This window comes from Hyla sarda, chromosome 3, assembly GCF_029499605.1.
Source record: "Hyla sarda isolate aHylSar1 chromosome 3, aHylSar1.hap1, whole genome shotgun sequence".
NCBI lineage: Eukaryota > Metazoa > Chordata > Amphibia > Anura > Hylidae > Hyla > Hyla sarda.
The window spans coordinates 151248948-151276252 of NC_079191.1; the positions used below are offsets into that span (position 1 = coordinate 151248948).

The 27305-nt window shown below is 42.8% G+C and overlaps 1 protein-coding gene across 2 annotated transcripts in view; it reads left to right on the plus strand.

Moving 5' to 3' along the window:
* Positions 1-27305, plus strand: part of PIK3CA (phosphatidylinositol-4,5-bisphosphate 3-kinase catalytic subunit alpha) — an 82472-nt gene that overhangs the window by 5023 nt on the left and 50144 nt on the right. The window contains exons 1-2 of one of the 2 annotated variants that reach the window (XM_056565224.1): positions 13500-13572; positions 19596-20018. In XM_056565224.1, coding sequence (XP_056421199.1) covers positions 19667-20018 — 352 coding nt within the window. In that variant the 5' untranslated portion in view covers positions 13500-13572; positions 19596-19666. Of the gene's footprint in view, positions 1-13499; positions 13573-19595; positions 20019-27305 lie in introns of those variants that run through there. The other variant, XM_056565222.1, reaches the window with a different exon arrangement.

Here is a 27305-nt window from a genome sequence, read left to right on the forward strand (position 1 = left end):
AGCGCATATGGCAGGGGGGAGCTAAAACTTCGCGCTCCTGTAGTCCTTTCTGTGCGCTCCCGTATGTAATTCATTTCAATGAGCCGGCCGGAGTGAAACGTTCGGTCCGGTTGGCTAATTTTTGCGCTGTATGCGCTTTTTCAACCGGATCTAAAACCGTGGTTGACCACCGCTGGGGACCCCTATGATCTCTCCTGCTGCACCCCCATACATCAGCAGCCTGGAGCTATGTTTGCTCCGTTGCTGATGACGGGCGATACAGGGGAAGGGGGATCTTGACATCACGCCCCGCCTCCTCAATGCAAGTCTATGGGAGGGGGCGTGGCGGTCATCATGTCCCCTCCCATAGGCTTACATTGCGAGGGCGGGGTGTGGTGTCACAAGGGTGCGGGGCCGTGATGTCACAATACCCCCGTCCCCTGTATAGCCTGTCATCAGCCACGGAGCGAACATAGCTCCAAGCTGCTGATGTACTGGGGTTTTTTTTCCTATTTTTTCTGGATAGGATGTTATTTAAAAAAAAAACAGTTCTGTGGTTTGGTATGTTTTTTTTATGTCAACGTCATTGACCCTATGGGATATATGATGTTATATTTTAATAGTTATTACAATTACACACTCCGGTACCAAATATGTTTATTTTAATTATGTTTACATGTTTTTTTGTATGGAAAATGGGAAGCAGGGGTGTGAACTTTTAATATGGAAGGGGTTAATGTGGTGTTTTTTTTTCATTTTTTTACTTTTTTTTTTTTTTCCTTCTAGTCTTTATTAGGCTTCTTTCACACTACCGTACACACGGCAGTGTGACTGCCGTCAGGGGAGCCCAGAGATAGCTGGAGAAATATTACTGCTTGTACCGTCTTTTTCTCCTGCTAGTCCCGCTTAAAAATAACGGCGCCCGAAGGATCCCATTATAGTAAATGGGATCCATCGGGATCCATTATTGTCCATTGTGCCCCATCCCAAAAATGGCTGTTAAAGACTGAAAGAAAACTGAAACTAGGTTTAGTCCCTTAGGTATGAAGAAACTGGAAACAAGAACCTTTTGGAATAGTGTTGCAGACTCCCGGAGGAGAGATCAATGTAGACCAAGGTAATGGTATAAAAGGTTCTCGGCAGAACCGTTTATTAGAACAGAAAGTAAAAAAAACAGATGACATGTTTCGGGAGGATCCCTCCCTTCCTCAGATCAGAATACAGTATACTGGACAGTGGCACATATAAATAGTGTAAAAATGGCGCCAAGTACAAAAAAGGGGGCGTGGCTAAAATAACGTCATACATTAAACATATGTTCTTATGTCAAAATACAGAGAATTACATTGCAATGTAGTAAAATACATGGATGTATATACTTGTCATATAATATCAGGGAGAAAAGTACACATATAAAAACATTAGGGGAGATTCATCAAAACCAGTGTAGAGGAAGAGTTGTGCAGTTGCCCATAGCAACCAATCGGATTGCGTCTTTCATTTTTTAAAAGGCCTCTGAAAAATGAAAGAAGCAATCTGATTGGTTGCTATGGGCAACTCAGAAACTTTTCCTCTGGACAGGTTTTGATAAATCTCCCTCATTGTGTTTCATAGGGTTAAAGGTACGGCGCAGGACCGGAAGCCCCCACCGGTTAGTGTCTGTAGCCGTGGAGATCATCAAAGCGTCCCGGCACCAGGTTGCCAAGGACGTGTTTCTAAATGCAAGAGGTAACGTGATCGTTCGCCGGCCAGTAGCATGTGATTAGGGCCGACACACTGTAAACATTGAGCTCCATGTCCCGAGGTCAGTGTAATGCTGACAGCCGCTCGCTGGGAAATGATAGACATTTCTACTATAAGTACATGTGCAGATGTTAGCTGGGCATAAAGCAGAATGTAGGCGCAGGTTATTATATAGTAGACATTGTTATAACAATAGGTATATGCACAGGTGTATTATCCATAGCTGGGCATAAAATAGGATATAGGCATTGCTTAATATATAGCAGACATGGCTGTAGCAAGTATATACGCAAGTAAGGTGAGATGTATGGACAGGTTATTATACACATATATAGACTTGTATTATGCAAAGAACGAGCATATATCTTAGATAGGGGTACATAAAAGGGTACATAATTATGGTCAACATCCCTATGTACGGAAGGTAAAAAGTAGACAATGTCCAGCGCGTTCTCAATGCAATGCGCAGGGATGTGGAATTTCTATCACCCGACGCCCCGGACTAGCAGTTTTGGGCGCCGGGCAGGTGAATTCGGGCAGGGCCGGACCTGACAAGTGCGGCGGATCTGCAGTCTGTATGGAGCGGGCTCCTGACTCCTGCCCGCTCCATACTCTGCAGCCTGTGTCCTCGGAAGCAGAGCGGGGGAGATGAGAAGCTGTGTATTTGTCTTCTCTCCCCTGCTCTGCAGACGTGCGGGGGGAGATGAGGGGGCGTGGCTTATTTCTCCCCGTGCAGACCTGCGTCCTTTGCCTTCGCTCCCCGCACGTCTGCACGGGGAGACTGTATGCGGCGCTCACAGGGGAGTATGGAGCGGGCTCGGGATTCCTGCCCGCTCCATACTCTGCAGCCCCCGGCTGTTCTCAGTAGCCGGGGGCCGCCGCTAATAGCCAGCATGCGGCGATCGCCGCGGCTGGCTATTAACCCTTTAGATCGCCGCTGTCAAAGCTGACAGCGGCGTCTAAAGGGAGATGTGAACGCTCCCTGGTGGGCTAGTGGGGTGGATCGCCCCCCTGCAGCGTGATCGCAGGGGGGCGATCCACTATAGAGGTAGCCGGAGGACTTACCTCTGCTTCCTGGCTCTGTCATTAATAGATCCTGGCTGGACCAGGCTCTATCAATGGATCACAGAGCACACAGATTAATAGAGTTCAATAGAACTCTATTCATCTGTCTGAGGAATCTAATGATTCCTCATAAGTCTAATAAAGTGTCAAAAAAAAAAATAATAATAAATAAAAGTTTTAATAAAAGTTTGAAAGACACATATTAACCCAGTGGTCTTCAAACTGTGCCCCTCCAGATGTTACAAAACTACAATTCCCAGCATGCCAGGACAGCCGTTGGCTGTCCGAGCATGCTGGGAGTTGTAGTTTTGCAACATCTGGAGGGCCACAGTTTGAAGACCGCTGCATTAACCCCTTCCATGTTAAAGTTCAAATCACCCCCTTTTCCTATATAAAAACATGCAAACATAATAAAAATAAACATATTTGGTATCGCTTCGTGCGTAATTGTACAACCTATGAAAATATAACATTATGTATCCCGTATGGTAAATGTAAAAAAAATACCAAACCACAGATTTGAAATTTTTATAATATCCCAGAAAAAAAAAGTTAAAAAGCGATTAAAAAGTCAGATCAATACCAAAATGGTACCGATACAAAAAACAGATTATGGCGCAAAAAATGAGCCCTCATACAGCCTGGTATGCGGAAAAAAAATAAAACTGCAGGGGTTAAAAAATGGCAATTAAAAAAAATTAGAAAAAGTCCAGAATTAGTAAAACATGACGTAAACGATACAAATCTGGTATTGCTGTAATCAGGCGCCTAAAGTATAAAACTAACATGTTATCTCAACCACAAGGTAAATGGCGCAAAAAAGAAAAACCACCAAATCTGCAAAATTATCTTTTACTATTTCAATTTCACTTCCCTTAATATATATTTATATATTTTTTTGGTTCGTAGAATATGTTATTGAAAAATTAAAAGGTATCATTATAGTAGGTAGTTATGGCTATTATAGGGCGAGGAGGAAAAAACGAGAGCGTAAAAGCGAAAATTGGCCCGGACAAGTGGATCGTCATGAGGGACATGTAGATTTTGCTCCATTTTAGTCCCGTGGACAAGTAGTTTTTTATAAAATTTCCACACCCCTGAATGCGTATCATTTATTTAGCAATCGGCCAACATGGTGAACAGGTACGTGTTCACCATGTTGCCTGATTGCTAAATAAAAGATACGCATTGCATTGAGACTGCACTGGACATTGTTTACTTTTCGCCTTCAGTTAATGAAACAGAGGTCTGGTCTTGTCCGGTCGTCACTTTCTGCAGAAAGTGACGACCTGCACAAAGCTGAAGAGCCTCTCCCCAACAAAATTTCCCAAGAAGGCAAGATAATAGCAACCATTAAAGTTCCTGATGAAATTGTACCTTCTGTGATCAGTGAAGATGTCCATAAAATAGAAAAGATTGTAAAAAATGAAGACGTTGCGGCAACTGACTCCATGTTAGTTATTGAAGGCAATAAAGTATATGATGAGGCCATGGCTAGTGAAGATGTTTTGGATGATGATACTGTTGATAGCATGGTGTCTGCAGAGCTTTTATACATTGAACCTAAGAAAGATGAAGCCAACAAAGACGTGGAAAAATATGGTGGACTGGTTATCAGTGAAGATGATCTGGTCTCTGGGGATGCTAAGATGCTTCTAGAAAGTAAGGCTGTGACAGAAGGTGAAGAGGTTAGTGAAGATTGTATGGACAGTGAGGAAATATGTGCAGAAAATCTCAGTCTAAAGGAAGAGACAGTAACTGATGAGACAAAGCAAGAAAAAGTAGAACATGAAGGTGTTGATGTGCCCAGTGAAGACTATTTGGATATTGAAGATGCTCTGGGAAGTGAAGCTTTAGAAAGCGATGACCTGCACAAAGATGGGGGGCCTGCCCACAGCATAATGTCCCAAGAAGAAAGAAGAAAATATTAACCATTAGGCATTTTTGATTCATGTATTCCCGCCTGTTGTGGTGTATCTCTGTATTGTACCCCAGGTGGGTGTGGTGCCTTTGGGTTGGCTGGGCCCTGCAGAACCCACAGGCACCGTGTATGTTACATCCTGACCATTAGTAATTCACATTGTTTTCATTTTAAATGAGAATATTAAAAGCTACGTTTTATCCATTTGCACATCCTGGACAATTAGTCCCCCCATTTATTTCATTTTTGTTGCTGGATGACATAGTAATATAACTTGGAATTACGTGAATTCCTCTATCCTTGCTTCATGTTTTTGTTGTAGTAAAATACTTCTAATGGCAGTTCAACCGATAGGGATCATAGTAAAATTAATGATCAACCATGAGACTGAAAGAACCTCACAGTGAGCATTCAATAAGTTCATTTAAACCAGAAGGAACCAGTATTTGTAATGTGGAGAGCACTGAATCTCTGAGGGTTCTCTTTTGGTATACTCTTGATTAGGGTCAGAGTGATACTGTTCAAATCACGATTGTGGTGCTGGGTGAGGTGCCTAGAGACACTATGGAGTAGGAAGCCGTTGGTGGTATTGTTCCTATGTTTGTTGACCCTCTCACGTAGGCATCTGATGGTCCTATGAACTGTGGCAGTGTGGCAAGGAAAGGGTGTATTTCCTTGGCTCACCCTGCAGAAGCTCCCACCTGCTGCTTAAGTAATGAGGCAGGAGGGAAGGGAGGTGTATATGAGATGGAGACTATCTAATGTGGGCTCTTCCTAGGAGACAGCATGTGGGCTATAGGGGAGAGACAGAGCCTGCTGAGGAGTACACAGCCCGAGCTATGAGTGGCTCAAAGAGAGTGACATGAATTGTGAGTAGAAGGTTGCAGGGGACATATGTTTAACCGGCTGAGGGAAGCTCAGCGGTTGTTAGTCAGGACAAGCTGATCTATTAAGTCAGTGACCAGACGGTCTAGGATTTTGTTTTGTTCCTGCTTTTTGTTTATTTATTTCCCTGCAAGGTGCCAGATTTGCATTATAAACGTTTGTTTGCTGGTTTATTGAGAAGAAACGCATCCTGTGGCGTAGTCCAGGACGATCCCAGAGCTAATCCCCCAAGACGGGTCGTCACAGAACATATTGGACCCCACACACTAGGGATCGACCGATTGTCGGATTGGCCGATATTCATGATTTTGAAAGTTATCGGTATCGGCATCTAACCTTGCCGATAATGCCGATACATCCCTGTGTCCCAAAATATGTTTTCGGGACACAGGGATGACCCTGTCAACTCTCTGCACGGGCCGCCAGGGGAGAGCGTGCGTGCGCCCATAGCAACGGAGGAGCGGAACATGGTGATGGAAGACTCGCGCTGGCCAGCATGGTAAGTGACCAGCAGCATGTCAGCTTCAGTGCTCAGACCACCACTCCTCCGGTCCCGGTGTTAAGGATAGTCTGAGGAGAGGCTTTCAGATGTGATTGACTGTGCTGATATATATACTGCCAAGTGTCAACATAATAACTCTCTCTTAGCAGGAAACTCAGCTGTTCCCCAAAAGAGTTCTGCTTAATCCAGGAAGTATATTACATTGGACAAAGGAGGTTTAGTTATGATGTCAGAATCAGCATGTTACATTTTGATTGGTTGTTTGATTATTGTGTCCGTATATATTAGCATATCTATTGTCCATTAATTTCTTGGCAGAAGTTTCTCTACTGGGAAATTCCAGAGTTCTCTGTTCGTCAGATATTTTGTCTTTCTACTCCTTATCTCAGTTGTATCAGCGTCATGGCAAGGCCTCAATCATAGTCACGAGCATATTGCAAGCTGATGTATATGGGTTAAGGGGTAGGTAACGGATATATTTTTTCCAGCAGCAATGGCATATTAGTATTGGTATATTGATCAGTCATTAGAAACCTAAGGGTCATCCCTATCACCGGGACCTACTGCTATGGCCAGACCGGAGGAGCAGTGGTCAGAGCATTGAAGTGGGGCAGTACACAGGCATACAGCCTCCAGCCATACACTGTGTATGGCTGGAGCCTTTATGTCTGTGGGGGAATTATGCTGCACCTAATGTGGGGGAACTATACTGCCAACCTAAGGTGGGGGAACTATACTGCCAACGGAATATTGGTATAAGTTATCGGCTATCGGCCTGAGAGTTCACAGGTTATCGGTATCTGCTCTAAAAAAATCAATATCGGTCGATCCCTACCACACACACACAATCAAGCAAATAAACCACATATTGTGAAGGAACCATACCACCAACGGCTTCCTACTCCATAGTGTCTCTAGGCACCTCACCCAGCACCATAATCATGATTTGAACTGTATCACTCTGACCCCAATCGAGAGTATACCAAAAGAGAACCCTCAGAGATTCAGTGCTCTCCGCATTACAAACACTGGTTCCTTCTGGTTTAAATGAACTTATGGAATGCTCACTGTGAGGTTCTTTCAGTCTCATGGTTGATCATTAATTTTAGTATGATTCCTATCAGTTAAACTGCCATTAGAAGTAAAATCTAGTATTAAAGGGTTACTCCGCTCCCCAGTGTCCGGAACATTGAGTTCCTGAATGTTGTGTGTGGGCTTCGGTGTTCACGCCCACCCCCTCAATGCAAGTCTATGGGAAGGGGGCGTGACGGCCATCACGCCCCCTCCCATAGACTTGCATTGAGGGGCAGGACGTCACAAGGGGGTGGGCGTGAACACGGAAGCACGCACACAGCGTTCAGGAACTCAATGTTCCGGATGCTGGGGAGCGGAGTAACCCTTTAACACCTAGTATGTAACTTCTGGAATTGTCTGTCAGTGGGAATGTCATTTTTACGATCATACCTTATGCACTTTCTGCAGTTAGCCTGCCCTTATGAGTATCCTCTCATTATTAGAATAGTTTTTTAGTGATTCCATTTACCCACCATTTACTTTTATTTTATTATTATTATTATTTCTATTTATTAACCCCTATGGATTTATTTTTGTAAAGTACATAGGTATGTTGTCCCTTTTATGTACCCCTATCTGCCTAAAATATTTGCTCGTTCTTTGCAGCTATATAATAACGTGTGTGTATGTATATATAATTATTAGGGATCGACCGATATTGCCTTTTTTTTTAGGGTAGATACCGATAATATGTCAACTTTGAGGCCGATAGCCGATAACTTATACCGATATTCCGGTATAAGTTATTGGCTATCCCCCACCGCACTGCAGAAGCCGCTGCAGATGAATGATCTAAAGCGGGTGCTTTAAATCCATGAACTGCAGTGGCTTTTGCGGTGCCAGAGGCGGCTGCTGCTGCCCGCTTCTCTCCCCCTGCCTGTCCTGGGGTCCTTCCTAGTCCAACCACCACCGCTGCCCCATTGCCTCCCCATCCTCTGGCCACATGCCGCCGCTGCCCCATTGCCTCTCCCATCCCCGGTTTTATAATTACCTGTTCCCGGGGTCCGCGCTACTTCTGGCTCCGGCAGCATCCTGAGCTGTCACTGTGAGCTCTGACTTTGACGTCGCATTGAGGACGTCACTCGTCATTGCGCGGCGCACTGCAATAGCGCAGGACGCCGCAGGAGCCAGAAGTAGCGCGGACCCCGGAAACAGGTAACTATAAAACCGGGGATGTGGGGAGGCAATGTGGTGGCGGTCTCGGGGCAGGTCATTATCGGCAAGATAATTGCCAATACCGATAATGTCAAAAATCGTAAATATCGGCCAAACCGATAATTGGTCGATCCCTAATCTATATAATTAACCTGTCCATACATCTCACCTTACCTGCTTATATACTTGCTATAGCCATGTCTGCTATATATTAACCTGTGCCTATATCCTATGTTGTGCCCAGCTATAGATAATACACCTGTGCATATACCTATTGTTATAACAATGGCTACTATATAATAACCTGCGCCTACATTCTGCTTTATGCCCAGCTAACATCTGCACATGTACTTATAGTAGAGATGTCTCATTTCCCAGCGAGCGGCTGTCAGCATTACACTGACCTCGGGACATGGAGCTCAATGTTTACAGCGTGCCGGCCCTAATCACGTGCTACTGGCCGGCGCACGATCACGTGACCTCCTGCACTTAGCAACGCCTCCTTGGCAACCTGGCGCCGGGACGCTTTGATGATCTCCACGGCTGCAGACACTAACCGTTGGGCGCTTCTGGTCCTTAGCAGTACCTTTTAACCCTATGAAACACAATGTTTTTATATATGTACTTTTCTCCCTGATATTATGACCTGTATATGCATCCATGTATTTTACTACATTGCAATGTAATTCTCTGTATTTTGACATAAGAACATATGTTTAATGTAGGACGTCATGTTAGCCACGCCCCCTTTTTTGTACTTGTTGCCATTTTTGCCACTGTCCAGTATACTGTATTGTGATCTGAGGAAGGGAGGGATCCTCCCGAAACGAGTCATCTGTTTTTATTTTCTGTTCTAATAAACGCTTCTGCTGAGAACCTTTTTATACCATTACCTTGGTCTACGTTGATCTCTCCTCTGCGAGTCTGCAGTACTATTTCAAAAGGTTCTTGTTTCCAGTTTCTTCATATCTTCACTCCAGGTCAACTGCTGTCTTGCTCCTGTGGCCCACTAGACTGAGCAGCGACTCCGTCTTCCGGTACTCCAAAATTATTGGGTTGATAGGCTTGCATTATTCTCTATCTAAGGTGAGCGGCCACCTATACGTTTTGTGGGTCTCCAGACCCAGTACTCATTTCTCCCAGGATGATACACGAGGCGCTGGTATCAGTCTTCTTTTTCCTTATCCTTAAAGTCTCTTAGTCCCTTAGGGGACTTTTAGAAGGGACCATTGGATTCCGCATACAGATCAATGCAGGTCTTTTGAATTCCTTTGATCTGGGTGATCTGTGCTCATTTGCACCAGGCAGGCTCAATCAAATACAGATCCACGGCAGCCTTGGAAAGAGAGGTGAGCTCTCTGGCTACCTCCATAGTGGATCCAACTCCCCTCAATTGCGCAGCGGCGATCTTAAGGGTTAATAGCGGGTTGCGGCGATCGCCGCATGCTGTGCTATTAGCAGTAGTCCCTAGCTACTTAAATCGGCTGGGGGCCACCAGGTATGGAGTGGGCTTGAGTCAGGAGCCTGCTCCTTACACTATGCTCCGCCGGGTTTTCTGTCCGGCTCTGCTAGCCCGAAGCAGGACTAAATGTCAGCAAAATTCACCTGCCCGTCACCCGGAACTGCATGTCCTGGGCGTCGGACGATAGGATTTCCACATCCCTGTCTGTCATTGCCTCTGACCAGCCCCTACAGCTACATTCCCATCTTCCTGTCATATACACATATATCCTTTTTGGGACCTTTAGGGAGGATTACGTGTGTTTTATAGTAAGCTGCCTTGTAACTAATAATGCCTCATCCATACAAGCAGACAGGGAATATATACAGCAGGTGCTGCAACCTCATTGATAGTTTGTGATCGTCTGCTCTGAAATGACATGTTCTACAAAAGCTCTGGGTGGGGAACTGGCAGGAGTGCTGTGGTAGGGAATGAGGCAGAGTGGGAACTGGTGACGAGCTGAGAGAAATCATTGTAGTACGGTGTAATTTTTGGTGGGAAATACAGGTAAACAATGTTATGTATCTGCAGCATTTTTTTCACCTGATGGCAGAATACTTCTTTAAGAACGTGAGGCAAACAAGGAGTGGAGGTAGTGTCTATGGGCAAATCCACAGCATGATCTCGGCTCCAGGGGGATTTTTTTTGCATTGTTTAGATAGGGCCTTGAAAATCTCATCCATATTTATTATACTGGAAATTGCTGGGGATTTTCATGTGAAATAGTCTCTGAATTCCCCCGTAATTCTGCAGCAAACAAATTTACACAAGACCGAATTGTACATTTTACTTACAGAATTCCACAGATAAACCCCACAGGATATTACATTACTAGGCAATAAGATTGTATTCTATCCAATCCTTTTTCTGCACAGAAATTGATCTGTGGTGCAATACTAAATTCATCAGCATGTCAATTGCTCTTGAACCCCTATTAAATTTCACCCTTTTATATATAGCAACTGGGAAATCAGCAGTGATTCTGAACCGAAATCTGCATTAGAGGTGAGCGAACTTAGTGATTCGATTCGTCACAAAGTTCTCGGCTCGGCGGTTGCTGACTTTAACCTGCATAAATGAGTTCAGCTTTCAGGCGCTCCGGTGGGCTGGAGAAGGTGGATACAGTCCCAGGAGAGAGAGTTTAATTAATGTGAATCCCCATCTGTGTTGTGGGAGTGTTCCATCCTTACTGGCACAGGTGTTGGAGCCCTCCCCCTATATAGAGGGGATGGATTCCTGAGATTGTGTAGTACAACTGAGGCGGCTACGTCCGCCGAAACGTGTCACTCCTTGGTCTTTGCTTTCTGTGTTTTATGTTCCTGTCAATGATTCTATAATATACAAATCTGTTTAACACTCTGGCACCAGTTGATTTAAAATAAATAGTTTTCCACCGGAGTACCCCTGTAAGTGATATCCATAGAAAACTTTGGCCATATGTGAACCTACCCCTGCTAAACACTGTCCACAATTGGCTGCATCTCTACAAATGTTTATAAGAGAAGCTGCTACAGATATCATGATAATGTAACCCTTTGTAGCCATCACAATATTATGGCAGATTTTCCATATAACGAGCCCTGGAACCATTGAAAGTTCTTTAAAGGGCTGACATGAGAGAGAGGGATCTTGTGAGAGGACTTTTTTGTCCCTGTTTTTGTCCTCTCGTGTTGTAGGTAGAACACTTTCCGGAAACCTTTCCTGTGAGAGAGGAAGCAGAAGGAACTAAGGATATGCCATTCATCGTTGGAGCTCACGCAGCAGTATTGTCTCCCAAGATGCTATAATGTTTGACATTTCAATTGTAAAGGGAAATCCACTCCCCTGCCCCCACCCACCCAGAGGTTTTTTTACCTTCACAATATGGTGCTTGAGTTATGGAAACTTTTTTGTTTTTGCTTTATAGTTTCATGTGAGTGAGATACAACTGTATGTTGTTAAATGTTTTTTACAACCCTCATTAAAACCTCAATATTCAGGTAAGTATTTGTAAGACAAGTCAGGAAAGGATCCAAGACACAGACTCTGAAGATGTGCAGTTTTTATTCACTTAATTTATATAGCACTGTACAGAGAATATCATCACTCACATTAGTTGGAGCTTACAATCTAAATGATGTCCAAAAGGTCTGTTCTTTCTGTTATACGCACATACACATGTATACGGACCTAGAGACCTTTGTCAGTTAGGTAACCTATCAGCACCCCGCAGTCCACTGGCAAAGTGGACTTTCTATTTTTGTCAATTTTCTTAGATTCTGATTGCTGTGAACGGTGGCATCTAAGGGGTTAAATAGGTGGGATAACGGGTTTATCTGATTACAGCAAAAACCCAGTTTTCAGTCAGAGCTGGGCTTCTGTTGATCACATGGGCAGGATTCCAGTGCCTGCATGATCATCATAAGGTAAATCATCATACCATCTTTATACAAGGCGTTTTCCCTACTCTCAATTTTATCCCCACAATCTTGAAAACAGGGTGTTTTAGAACCTTTCCTGTTTAACAGTGTATGTATATATGTGTGTGTATGTGTGTGTATATGTATGTGTATGTATATATATATATGTATATGTATGTATATATGTGTATATGTGTATATATATATATATATATGTATATATATATTGAAAATAAATAAATAAAAAATTAAAACTCTTGCTGTGCCTCCAGTGTCCCAATCTAGTCCCTGGCTGCGCTCCTCTTCTCAGAAATCGTGATGTCGGGCCCCAGAGTGTCACGTTGCCCCTCAGCCAATCACTGGCGCAGCGATGTCCAACCTCAGCCAGTTATTGGCTGAGGGGCGGTGTGACTCTCTGGGCCCCGACGTTACTTCAGGCCCAGGCGTCATAATTTCTGACAGGAAAACGATCACAGCCGGGGACACTGGCGGCACTGTGGGAATGCTGGAGGTAAGTAAAGGTAAAAAATTTTTATATGCTGTTAAAGGGGTACTCCGCGGGAAAACATCTTATCCCCTATCCAAAGGAAAGAGGATGAGATGTCTAATCGCAGGTCCTGCCGCTCCCTAATCTTCACTGCTACACCCCAGTCATCTGGTGCACAACTCCTCTGCCGGATGACTGGCCACTACAGCCGCCATGTCCTCTCCATTCATGTCTATGGGAGGAGGCATGACTGCTACATACTAGCCGTCATGCCCCCTCCCATAGACATGAATGGAGGGGGCGTAACGTGACGTCATGAACATAGAAGCTCCAAGATGTTTTCCTGCAAAGTACCCCTTTGTCTTTCCCAACAGATTTCCTGTTTGTTTTCCTGATTTTTGCACTGAGACTGACAAAGCCCCTCAGATACCCTAAAATGGAATCTGTCCTCTTATTTTTTTGCTTTTTATTCTTTTTTCATATCTCTGGAGATATTTACCAGTGATTTATTTTTATTTTTAATTTTTTTTACACTTACAGTTTTTGGCACAAATTGTCTCATAGTGGCGCAAAGGAATACAGAGACTCACATTAACATGAAACAACAAGCAAACTGTAAATCTGTTAAAATGTGAAAGCAAAACCCTAATGTGTTGGGATTTTGAAAACCTCAGAAGTTTATAAGTTACTGTTCTTTTATAGGTTACGTAGCCTCCGGTAAGCAACTGACTACTTAACCTCTTGTGAGAGGAGGCTTTTCATAGGGTGTATGTGGTGCATTGTAGCATGGCAAGTCCTTTACGGTGTGTTCTCAAAGGATCACGTGCTTGATTATTTTTCAGCCTCTGTTCTTATTTCAAGGTAGGTAAACAAAAAAAAAGCTTGTTTTCCCAAGATCACATCTGCTATATACAGGGTGGGCCATTTATATGGATACACCTTAATAAAATGGGAATGGTTGGTGAGATTAACTTCCTGTTGGTGGCACATTAGTATATGTGAGGGGGGAACTTTTCAAGATGGGTGGTGACCATGGCAGCCATTTTGAAGTCGGCCCTTTTGAATCTAACTTTTGTTTTTTCAATAGGAAGAGGGTCATGTGAATTTCACAAGAAAAACAATGATGTGCTTGGTTTTAACGTAACTTTATTCTTTCATGAGTTATTTACAAGTTTAACCACTTATAAAATGTGTTCAATGTGCTGCCCATTGTGTTGGATTGTCAATGTAACCCTCTTCTCCCACTCTTCACACACTGATAGCAACACCGCAGGAGAAATGCTAGCACAGGCTTCTAGTATCCGTAGTTTCAGGTGCTGCAGAATGGGCAAAACCAGCACCATTCAGCATCTGCTCCTCTTAGTGCTGTGGCCCCCACCTTCGGGGATTGACTCGTGTGACGGGCCGCCCTCAGCCAACCACAGTCTCACCTGTTGATTGGCTGAATGAGCCTCAGGTGGCACGTCGTTCAATGAACAGAGAGAGACAGGGCCCAGTTCTGGAGTGTGCGATTTACAGGGGGTCTTGGGGATAAGTTTTATAGTACTAAAGTCCCCCTTTAATAAGTTGCTATGATGCTTTCAGTTCAGGTCTCGAGACCTTTGGTTGGACTGGGACTTGTGTTCGTATCGGACTCATGTGGAAGTGGTCTATTGAAGACTATACTACATGCTGTACTATGGAGAGGTGGTACTAGACAGGCAGTTGGTACATGCACTTCAGCAATCCAGGAGTCTTATTAGTCAAATGCCCATGCTAATTTCCTGGATGACCCACCTGATTACCCGATTTACAATGCTGGTGGTTATCTAAAGTTTCAAGTCACAGTGGCCGGAAAAGACAATTATAAGCTAAAAACGTTGAAGCTGGAGAGAGAACTCTTGACTCAGTGACTGTGTGTATTGTAGAAAGGATTCGTGATGCAGAGCTGTATGCAGTATTCTCACGCTACAGAGATTACATGGGGGGTAGTTACTAGCACATTTCTCTTCACTTTCAAAATTGTGTCTCTGTAGGTTTAAAGAGAAAAGCTATTTTCTATTCTTGGTTTGTGAAGTCCTTGCTATGGTAAATTTTATAAGGTTTTTTTTTTTTTTTCATTGACAACAAACTGGGAACAGCATGGCTATTGGTTTTCATGTCCTTTAAAGGGGTAGTCCAGTGGTGAAAAACTTATCCCCTATCCTGAGGATAGGGGATAAGTTTGAGATCGCGGGGGGTCCGACCGCTGGGGCCCCCTGCGATCTCTCTGTACGGGGCCCGGCTCTCGGCCCAGATAGCGGGTGTCGACCCCCGCACGAAGCGGCGGCCGACATGCCCCATCAATACATCTCAATGGCAGAGCCGGAGATTGCCGAAGGCAGCGCTTCGGCTCTGCCATAGAGTTGTATTGAGGGGGCGTGTCGGCTGCCGCCTTCCCGCGGGCTGTCGGGGCTCCGTACAGGAGATCGCAGGGGGCCCCAGCGGTCAGACCCCCCGCAATCTGAAACTTATCCCCTATCCTTAGGATAGGGGATAAGTTGCTCACCACTGAGTCACCACTGGACTACTCCTTTAAGGCAAGAAATGTGCTCAAGCTTAAAGGGGTAGTCCGCTGCCCCAGCGTTTGGAACATTTTGTTCCTAACGCTTGGAGCTAGTGGCGGAGGTCGTGATGTCATGGTCATGCCCATCGTGATGTCACTCCATGCCCCCTCCCATAGACTTGCATTAAGTGGCCGTGGCCATGAGATCACGACCCCCTCGGCAAGCACCTAGAGAGACGCTGGGTGCTGCACAGAGATTTCGGGGGTCCCCAGCGGCGTGACCCCCATGATCAGACATCTTATCCCCTATCCTTTGGATAAGGGATAAGATATATAGGGGTGGAGCACCCCTTTAATGTAGAAAAACGTGGTACACTGCTGCTTCTTTCATCTGTGGTAGGTAAAGAGGGAGCTTTGGACCCCCATTGCCTGAACTGTTGTAACTTGGATAAGCATTTCTGGAACTATTCCTGAAATTTCCCAGGAGTTTCCTTCAGATGGGCACCTTAGTGCTTTACACTCTAATATAGTTTGAGGATTTTTTTTTGTGTGAAATATTGGAAGGAGGATACTGAGGATAGGTGTTATCATAAATTGGTTCCACTAATATTGTGTATTGTAAAACATTTTGTACAACTTGTCTCTTCTTGTTTCAAGACCATGGGGGGGAGGATTAGTTTAAAGATCAGATAAAAGACAACATCTGATATTCTATCAGGCAATGCCAGCAGCATAGAACGGAAACTTATTTGATCAGTTGAAAGCATTCATGATATTTGTGAAGGAACTTGAAAACGCTTACTTAATGCAGTATCGTATTTGCAAACAGCATATACTTATTTACTGGAATCCATTTCAGCCTTATTCCCCGAGAAACCTGAATTGTTACTTATTGTTATATTGCTAATATGGCCATAATATAAATCTCAGGAAAAGTTATTGACTCGAGTATAAGCCTAGGGTGGGAAATACATCATCCCCCCTGTCATCATCCAGACCCGTCATTAACATCATCCTCATCCTCATCATCATCCCCTTTTCATCATCCCACACATCCCCCCTTCATCATCCCCTTTTCATCATCCCACACATCCCCCCTTTTCATCATCCCACACATCCCCCCTTCATCATCCCCTTATCATCCCACACATCCCCCCTTCATCATCCCCTTATCATCCCACACATCCCCCCTTCATCATCCCCTTATCATCCCACACATCCCCCCTTCATCATCCCCTTGTCATCATCCCACACATCCCCCCTTCATCATCCCCTTGTCATCAACCCACACATCCCCCCCTTCATCATCCCCTTATCATCCCACACATCCCCCCTTCATCATCCCCCTTGTCGTCATCCCACACATCCCCCTTCATCATCCCCTTGTCATCATCCCACACATCCCCCCTTCATCATCCCACCCCCCCCCTTCATCATCCCCTTGTCATCAACCCACACATCCCCCCCCTTCATCATCCCCTTATCATCCCACACATCCCCCCTTCATCATCCCCTTGTCATCATCCCACACATCCCCCCTTCATCATCCCCTTATCATCCCACACATCCCCCCTTCATCATCCCCCTTGTCATCATCCCACACATCCCCCCTTCATCATCCCCTTGTCATCATCCCACACATCCCCCCTTCATCATCCCACCCCCCCCTTCATCATCCTCTTGTCATCATCCCACCCCCCCCCCCCCCCATCATCCTCTTGTCATCATCCCACCCCCCCCCCCCTTCATCATCCTCTTCTCATCATTCGCCCTCAGTGGTCTTCAACCTGCGGACCTCCAGAGGTTTCAAAACTACAACTCCCAGCAAGCCCGGGCAGCCATCGGCTGTCCGGGCTTGCTGGGAGTTGTAGTTTTGAAACCTCCGGAGGTCCGCAGGTTGAAGACCACTGCGGCCTTCGACATCATCCAGCACCCTCTCACCCCCTTTAGTTTTGAGTACTCACCTCCGCTCAGCGCTGGTCCGGTCCTGCAGGGCTGTCCGGAGAGGAGGTGGTCCGGTGGCATAGTGGTTCCGGGCTGCTATCTTCACTGGGGGGCGCTTCTTCTCCGCGCTTCCGGCCCGTAATAGAGGCGTTGCCTTGACAATGACGCAGAAGTACTTTGGCAATGAACGCACCTCTGCGTCGTTGTCAAGGCAACGTGACTATTCTGAGGCCGGGCCCGAAGCGCTTAGAAGAGGCCTCCCCGGTGAAGATAGCAGCCCGGAACCACTATGCCACCGGACCACCTCCTCTCCCGACAGCCCTGCAGGACCGGACCAGCGCCGAGCGGAGGTGAGTACTCAGAACTAAAGGGGGGTGAGAGGGGGCTGGATGATGTCGAAGGCCGCAGTGGTCTTCAACCTGCGGACCTCCGGAGGTTTCAAAACTACAACTTGCTGGGAGTTGTAGTTTTGAAACCTCTGGAGGTCCGCAGGTTGAAGACCACTGCGGGTGGGGGAGTTCACTCGAGTATAAGCCGAGGGGGGTGTTTTCAGCACGAAAAATCGTGCTGAAAAACTCTGCTTATACTCGAGTATATACGGTATTTTGTGTTGACAAAATCGACAGTTCCCACGTTCATAGGGACAACTGCAGTAGCTCTGGTATGAGCACCATTCACACCAGACAACTACTCATATTTCAACCCTCAATAAATCTGGGAAGGAATCAAGTGGTTTTTTGAAAAAATGAACTTTCTACGGTTTTGTTACTGAAATTATGCAAACATTAGATACCCAATAGAGTCGGTCTCAGTTTCTTATCTTTCTGCCATTGTTTTTTAAATGCACTAGAACAGCGAATGCACTAGAACACTGCACTAGTCTATTCAGGGGTGTGGAAATTTTATTTAAAAAAAACTACTTGTCCACGGGACTAAAATGGAGCAAAATCTACTTGTCCCTCATGACGATCCACTTGTCCGGGCCAATTTTCTCTTTTACACTCTTGTTTTTTCCTCCTCACCCTATAATAGCCACAACTACCTACTATAATGATACCTTTTTCATTTTTCAATAACATTCTCTGAACCAAAAAAATTATAATATATAATCGGTGAAGTGAAATTGAAATAGTAAAAGATAATTTAGCAAGTTTGGTGGTTTTCTTTTCTACGCCATTTACCTTGTGGTTAGCTAACATGTTATTTTGATACTTTAGGCGCCTGATTACGGCAATACCAGATTTGTATAGTTAATGTTTTACAAATTTTTAAAAATTCTAATTTTAGAATTTTTAACATTTCCATTTTTTTTTTTTTTTACCCCTGTAGCTTTTTTTTTTCTGGATACCAGGCTGTATAAGGGCTTATTTTTTTGCGCCATAATCCGTTTTTTCTATTGGTACCATTTTGGTATTGATCTGATTTTAATCGCTTTTTTTAACTTTTTTGGGGGGATATTATAAAAATTGCAATTCTGTGGTTTGGTTTTATTTTTTTTTTACATTTGTCATTTACCATATAAGATACATAATGTTATATTTTAATAGTTTGTACAATTACGCACGCAGCGATACTAGATGTTTTTATTATGTTTACATGTTTTTATATAGGAAAAGGGGGTGATTTGAACTTCTAACATGGAAGGGGTTAATCTGTCTTTTAAACTCTTTTCTTTTCTTTTTTTCTTTTTTTTTTTTACACTTTATTAGACTTTTAGGAGGATACATTAGATTCTCCATACAGATCAATAGAGTTCTATTGAACTCCATTGATCTGTGTGCTCTGCGATCCATTGATAGAGCCACGGGACACCAGGGAACAGAGGTAAGCCGTCCAGCTACCCCTATAGTGGATCTCCATTCCCATTCCCCTCCCCCCCCCCCTCCTCACCAAAACGTACACCCACCCCGATGACGCTGTGGGGGGGGGGGGGGGACGATCCACAAGGGAGCATTCACATGTCCTTAAGATCTAAAGGGTTAAAAGCCAGCCGAGGCGATCACCGCATGCTGGCTATTAGCGGCGGCCCCCGGCTACTGAGAACAGCCGGGGGCTGCAAAGTATGGAGCAGGCACGAGTCAGGAGCCTGCTCCATACAGTCTGCTGAGCGCCCCCGCACTTGTTAGGTCCGGCTCTGCTTGCCCGAAGCAGGGCTAAGGGCCGGAAAAATTCACCTGCCCGGAACTGCATGTCCCGGGCGTCAGGCGATTGGAATTCCAAATCCCTGGGCTATTACACTTTTCAGTAGGCATAAATATGCCCCTTTTTTTATTTTCTTTCCAGCAGAATTCTGACCGCTCTAACAGTCTGAGTTCACCTGAAAATAAATCTAAGGTTTTAGAATTTTTTTTTCTGTAGTGTTGCAGCTGCTGTATAGTCATGTTTAATTTACAGCCATATTTATTTTTCATTTCAGATTCCATATGCAGGATATATGCCGTACTGATAGTTTTCTCATAGAGAGAGAACCAATTTAGCTTGGCAATCATGCCGCCAAGACCATCCTCTGGGGAACTATGGGGGATTCACTTGATGCCCCCCAGGATACTGGTGGATTGTTTATTACCTAATGGAATGATGGTGACTTTAGAATGCCTTCGTGAGGCTACTCTTGTGAACATTAAGCATGAGCTCTTCAAAGAGGCCCGGAAGTTCCCTCTTCACCACTTACTCCAAGATGAGTCCTCTTACATTTTTGTTAGTGTTACACAAGAAGCAGAAAGAGAAGAGTTCTTCGATGAGACCCGTCGCCTGTGTGACCTTAGGCTGTTTCAACCTTTCCTCAAAGTAATCGAGCCTGTAGGCAACAGGGAAGAGAAAATCCTGAATCGAGAAATTGGTGAGCTCTACTTTGTTTTTATAACTACAATATGAAGATGTGGATGCACTCTCCTGTGTTAGGTCTGCTTAGTCGCCCCTTTTTTTGTACATTATTATGCAAATCTGCCTTCGGCTGTCCGGGCATGCTGGAAGCTGTAGTTTTGCAACAGCTGGAGGCACCCTGGTTGGGAAACGCTGCCTTAAAGGGGTACTCCAGTGGAAAACTATTTTATTTTTAAATCAACTGGTGCCAGAAAGTTAAACAGATTTTGTAAATGACTTCTATTTAAAAATCTTTATCCTTTCAGTACTTGTCAGCTGCTGTATACAACAGAGGAAGTTCTTTTCTTCTTGAATTTCTTTTCTGTCTGACCGCAGTAAGGGGCTCCCTGCTGACACCTCTATCCATGTCAGGAACTGTCCAGAGTAGGAGCAAATCCCCATTGCAAACCTCTCCTGCTCTGGATAGTTCCTGACATGGACAGAGGTGTCTGCAGAGAGCACTGTGGTCAGACAGAGAGGAAATTCAAAAATAAATGAACTTCCCCTGTAGTATTCCGCAGCTGATAAGTACTGGAAGGATTAAAACTTTTAAATAGAAGTACCCCTTTAAGTAATTGCCAATGCTCCTCACAACTGGCCCAGTCTGCTTACCACCCTGGGGGTGCCTTGGCGATTGGCTCTGATTTGTGAATAATTTTTAACCACCAAAATTCTAGTAACTTTGAAGGGGGGAAAACTGTATTCTCAAATAAATACAGTTAAGCATCAAATAAAAAAAAAGGACAAGGGGTTGATCCCTGACCAGTCAACTGTTTAAAGCGGCCACGGCGCTTGTGTTGATACTTTGACTTTTTTAATGGTCACATGGGCTCCTACATGTATGCACCCTACTCTTTGTGGCAGTGATTTGAGGAACTGCAGCCTTGCCCATTTACATTTTTAAAGACTGGTTAACCCTTGTAACCACAATAAGACCTGGCCAGTTTTCCCCGTTTATGACAGGACACATTTTCAGGTTTTTATCATGTGCAGATTTAAAAGTTTCTACTTTAGAAATATATATATATATATATATATATATATATATATATATATATATATATATGAAGGTGCAGCAGGGGTCAGATCAACAGCTAGACTGGGTGGGAGAGATTTGTGTTATGATTTTCAAGACCAATTAACTAAGCTAAATTTGATAAGTTTACAGATGGAAAATGTGGAATGTGAAGATAAATTGGACAAACCGTACCTCTCTGCCAACCCTGGGTTCTATCCTGTGGCCTCCAGACCTGAGGCCCTGGATAGATTCCAGGAGTTGGTGGAGAGGGATTTGGTTAAATTAAAACGAATCTTGCACCACTAGTTTACATGATAATTTGAATAAAAGTGAAAGAGGTGCATTGAAGGAGCTGGTTGACAATAAATCCATTGTAATTCGCAATGCCGATAAGGGCGGAACCATCATAGTACTTGATGCCGGCTTATACAAAAAATTAAATATGGAAATATTGTCAGACACACAAACGTATTGCAAATTAGGGGGAGATCCCACTAAAATATTTCAACTGAAACTCAAAAAGGTGCTAGAGGAAGGTGTAGCCTTAGGGGTTTTGTATAAGAAATTAGAAGAATATCTCTTTGTCTCCCATCCCATAATTCCTGTGTTCCACTCGCTCCCCAAGGTGCATAAAGGGGTTTTCCCACCTCCCCTGAGACCCATTGTCGCTGTCATTGGGTCCTTGTTAGAGCGCCTTGGGGAGTGGGTGGATCACTACTTGCAGCCCCTCACCAAGACTACTCCTATATATATATATATACACATAGAGGATTCAAAACATGCCATTAATGTCCTAGAAAATATCACTTGGGGCAAGGAGTTGTCATGGGCAACGTGTGACGTCATAGGATTATATCCATCTATCCCTTGGTCCAAGGGCTTAGAAGCTTTACCCTGGCATATGGAAAAATATAGCCCGTACTCCCCTGGTCTGAGGGACTTCATCACCATCGCAACAAAATTTTTTGCTTAAACACAATTATATAATGTTTTGATGGTGATTATTTCCTTCAGACCAGGGGAGCATCGATGGGGGCCAAATACTCCCCCTCTTTTGCGAACATTTTTATGTTCTATTGGGAATCCCAGTTCATATTTAATATCGACTATCCATACTTGAATAGTATACATTGGCTAGGGCGCTTCATTGACGATATTTTAATAATCTGGAAAGATTCAAAGGATGAATTTGAGAATTTTGTTAAATATATTGGATCTAATGATCTCAATTTGGGGTTCACATCGTTCTTTAACAAAGATAGCATTAATTTCTTAGATCTCACATTGGTGGGCAGAGAGGATGTTATAGAAGTCCTTCCTTATAGGAAGGAAACGGCGATTAATTCCATATTAAGGGCATCCTCCTGTCACCCAAAACATGTTTTGGATAATATCCCGTTTGGGGAGTTTTGTAGGATTAGGCGCAATTGCTCTAGAGACGAGGAGTTTAAAGTGACAGCAGAAGACCTGTGTGTCAGGCTGAGAAATAGAGGCTATAATGATAAAATCTTGAATCAGTCACAGGAAAATTAATGAAATTGATGGGAGAGATTTAGTGGCATACTCTAGGAGGAGACAGGAACAGGAAGAATCACATAATGCAGGAGGCAAAAGTAGTAAATTTAAATTTAAATCTAAGAGACCTTTTTTCGTTACACCGTATAGTATCCAATTTAATAAAATGAAAAACATCATAAATAGATACATCCCAGTCCTTGAAACTGATCCAGCCTTAAGAAATATTGTAGCGGGAGGGATTGCTATTGTATCTAGGAGGGGTCCCTCCATGGGGTCTAAAATATCCCCAAGTCTTTTTGAAAGTAAAAGTAATATCAAAACAAATAGCCAGAATTGGCTTAATGCCAAAGGCAATTGGAAATGTGGACACAACAGGTGTTTAACTTGTGATTATATGAATGTTTCAAATCAAGTGATATCATGCACTACGGGAAAAGCACACAGTATACAAAATTACATTAATTGCAATACTAAAAATATTGTGTATGTGGCGACATGCACAATTTGCAAATTACAATATGTGGGTTGCTCAGGCAACTCATTAAAAATGAGATTTAGAAAACATGTGTCAGACATCGGGAGTAATCTAACAGGTATCTCCATGTTATCCCGTCATTTCAGGGAAATACATGGGGGGGAGGCAAATAGCCTCCGTGTCTCGGGATTAGAGAAAATATCCTTGGGGCCAAGAGGTGGAGATCTCAAATATAGGATGTATAAACGTGAGACCTATTGGATGTTCCTCTTGGGAACTAGATACCCAGAGGTTTTAAATAAAAGAATGGGCATGATGTTAACTTGTCCATAGAATCGCATTGTTGTTAGGTCATGTTTTGTAGGAGCAGTATTTATAGTTATTGATAAGCTAAACAATATAGTGTGGATTGACAATGTCATAATCTACACTGTATTCATGGACAAAATTCATCCAACTATGCAGGGCAATTATGTCTTAATTTTATGTTATGGAATAGTATGATAGTATCTATACCTGGATATTATTGATAATGAGGAGAAATAATAATAATGATAAATATCAATAATAAATAATAATAAAAATAACAAAAATATATAAAAATATTTACAACAATAATTATAAAAATAATAACACAAAATAAATAACAAAAATGAAAAACAGAAAAATCAAATAAAAATAATAAATAATAAATAACAAAAAACAAATAAAAATAAAAAACAATAAAAAATAATAATAAATAAAATATATAAAATAATACTAAAAAATAAAACATAAAAATAATCAATAATGAAAAATAAAAAATAGATAACAAAAATAATAATAATAATGATATAAAATAATAACAACAAAACAAACAATAAAATAATAACAATAAAAATAATGAAAAAATAAATATAATGAAATAGAAAAATTCTAATGTTATCTAGGATACTATGGCATAACAATAACTAATTGTAAATAATAATAATAACAATATAAAAATAGAAATAAGAAATATTTAAAGATAAAAAGTAACAACAATATATACATAAAAAATTATAAATAAAAATTACAAAAAATTGCTCATCAAAGGTCTCCATTTATTCTATCCTGTTAATATTCACACATAAATAATTGATGTTGTTCTCATATGACAGTCAGTAGTGTATAATATTGCGCACTAACTGTAATGTGTGCCTTTCCCATGTGTGCGTTCTGATAATAAAAAACTTTTTTTACCCAAATATCCTTGGTAAAATGAGGGTGCGTGTTATAGGCCGGTGCGTGGTATACCCCGATAAATATGGTAAATATGAAATAATCTTTAACGCAGTGCATGATAATTTAAGAGTGTGAACAGACACCACATGTAATGTTCTAAATGGATTCCAATTCCAGGTTTTATATGTATATGTTATTAACAATGACGAGGTTAGTCATGTGACTTATACCTCCGGTATTTTAAGTTGTCTTCTGTGATTGTACGGCAGTCTACGATTAAGCTTTTTAGCGAAACGCGTCAGACTTTCTACCCTGTACTGCAGAATCTTCAAATAAAGGAACAAGAAGTTTTTACCTGCAACCTAGTGCCGGACCTTGTCTTTTCTTCTACAAGCGAGTTGCCGGAGGCGGTACTGGCCGGTCTACGGCACAGGTGGCGAGGTGGGCGTGCACGGGGTGAGCGACTCACAAATCAGCCTTTGATATATATATATATATATATATATATATATATATATATATATATATATATAGATGCAAATCATAAAATGTTGCCTTACAAATTTATGATTTGCATCTGCATCTCTGGACTAATACAGCTACTCAAATTTACTCTATATATATATATATATATATATATATATATATATATATATATATATATATATATATATATATAAATTTTTTTTTTTTTAAGTGATTTGTAGCTATTTATATTAGTGCTTTCTACGTTTTTTTTTTTAAAACCATTATTTCTTTCTTTATTTTTAAATGCTGACCCCCACTCTGACTTTGGCTGAAATATTACCCCAATTACAGGGAGGAATACAACCTACAGGTCTGACCTGGGTCTGCTAAGATTCATCATCTCCTGCTGCTACCTGTCTCTATTCTGTGATTTCTGGGAGAGAATCAGGAGACCTTTTTTGGCTGTCTCCTGAGCTGTGTGAGCATCCCTCATATTGATCAGAAAAATGGGACATTAGTAAACAGTCTCTGGCATCTCTCTGAAGAGCACGGTTGTCACCGACGGCTTTCTCTCCTCCACTGCAGCTGCATGATTCCTATGCAGCCGCAGACTTTGTGAAGACGTTCAGGGATGTTTCTTTATAGTCACGTGCATTTACTCCGAAGAAGATCTGTCGGATGGCTCAGTCTCCATACAGTCCCTCTCCTGGACAGTCTTTTTAGGTGATTTATGACCAGATTATGAGACAATCCTTCCTCTGAGAAGTTGATTTTATAACACGCATCCCTGCCCCCAACCTATGGCAACAGCTGCATGAGTTTCCCTCATTGTGTGTAACTGTGGCACGAAAAATGACAACTGTTGCTTAATGCTTTGGCAGCTATGGTACTATAATAAGATATTATAAAATCCTGATAGATTTTATCCGTTATAAGTTATAACATGTATCATAACTCTATAATACATATAAAATGCCTGTTCTAATGTCATTCATGTGGTTTGATTGTGAGCCCATGATGCAGAACAGACAGCTATATGTAGAACAGTGTTTCCCAACCAGGGTGCCTCCAGCTGTTGCAAAACTACAACTCCCAGTATGCCCGGACAGCCGTTGGCTGTCCGGGCATACTGGGAGTTGTAGTTTTGCAACAGCTGGAGGCACCCGGGTTGGGAAACACCAATGTAAAATGATTATTGTTCCTGGAGTTTATGAAGCTTCTGGAACAACTGTAGTAAAGTTCTGCTCGTGTTATTTCAGGGAATTGCTCTGGTGGTGTTGGAGCAACTTCCTGTTTTTCTAATGTTTTGCATCCAAGAGCTCCATCCAAAACACTGTGGGAAGCGGAGTAATGGCGAAAGCATGCAGTCAAGTGAAAACAAACATTTATCTGAATGAACAGCAAGGGAGTCCTGCTTTATTTATTTATTTTTTTATTTTTTTTCATGCACAATAAAACAATATAGCTGCTCTTTTGCTCTATTTCATTGTGTCCGTTTTATACATTCTTGCATAATTTCAGGACATTGATTTATGGAAATTTTAGATTTGCATTAATATATTTGCCATAATGGTATTGTGACACACTGCAACTGTACATTCAATTTGAAAGCGAGAAATTTAATAGTGCACGATACATAGCAAATGAATAGAGTTGGCACATTTTTAACACAACCTTGTTAGTCGACATACCTGGATGATCAATTGGTGTTCTGCTGAAATTGTTATATTCCTCAGAGCAAAAGCTTTACGACAGGACTTAGGGCTGGGTTCACATCACGTTTTCTCCCATACGGGAGCGCATACGGCAGGGGGGAGCTAAAACCTCGCGCTCCCGTATGTCACCGTATGTGCTCCCGTATGTAATTCATTTCAATGAGCCGGCCGGAGTGAAACGTTTGGTCCGGTCGGCTCATTTTTGCGCCGTATGCGCTTTTACAACCGGACCTAAAACCGTGGTTGACCGTAGTTTTAGGTCCGGTGGAAAAGCGCATACGGCGCAAAAATTAGCTGACCGAATGTTTCACTCCGGCCGGCTCATTGAAATGAATTACATACGGGAGCGCATACGGGAGCGCATACGGGAGCATGAGGTTTTAGCTCCCCCCCCCGTCCCCCCCGTCGTATGCGCTCCCGTTTGGGAGAAAATGTGATATGAACCCAGCCTCGCTCAGATCACTCCTTTTAATTTCTACACTTTACTGCTTATCTAATGTATCTATGCCGTTAAATACTACTGACCCATTCAGCAAAAACTTCAGCATCCTACCAAATAAGGAAATAAGTATGCCAACATATAAGTGAATGTACAGGCACAAACCTATTGACAATGGCCAGAACATAGTCGTCTAGTTTCTGTTTTCGGGTTAATTCTCTAAACGCATAGCTTATTGACACTGAATAGAATGCTTTGCTGTGCTAAAAGGACCAAGCCCAAACTTGTATCTGGCTAGGATCGGGCCAATGGGGCCTGTTCCTATACGTTTATGTATATTTCTGCATCTTATTTTGACAGGATGCAGATGTATACGTATAACGTGTCAACATTCTGGAGACTGTTTTCTTATAGCTCAGTATTATGCA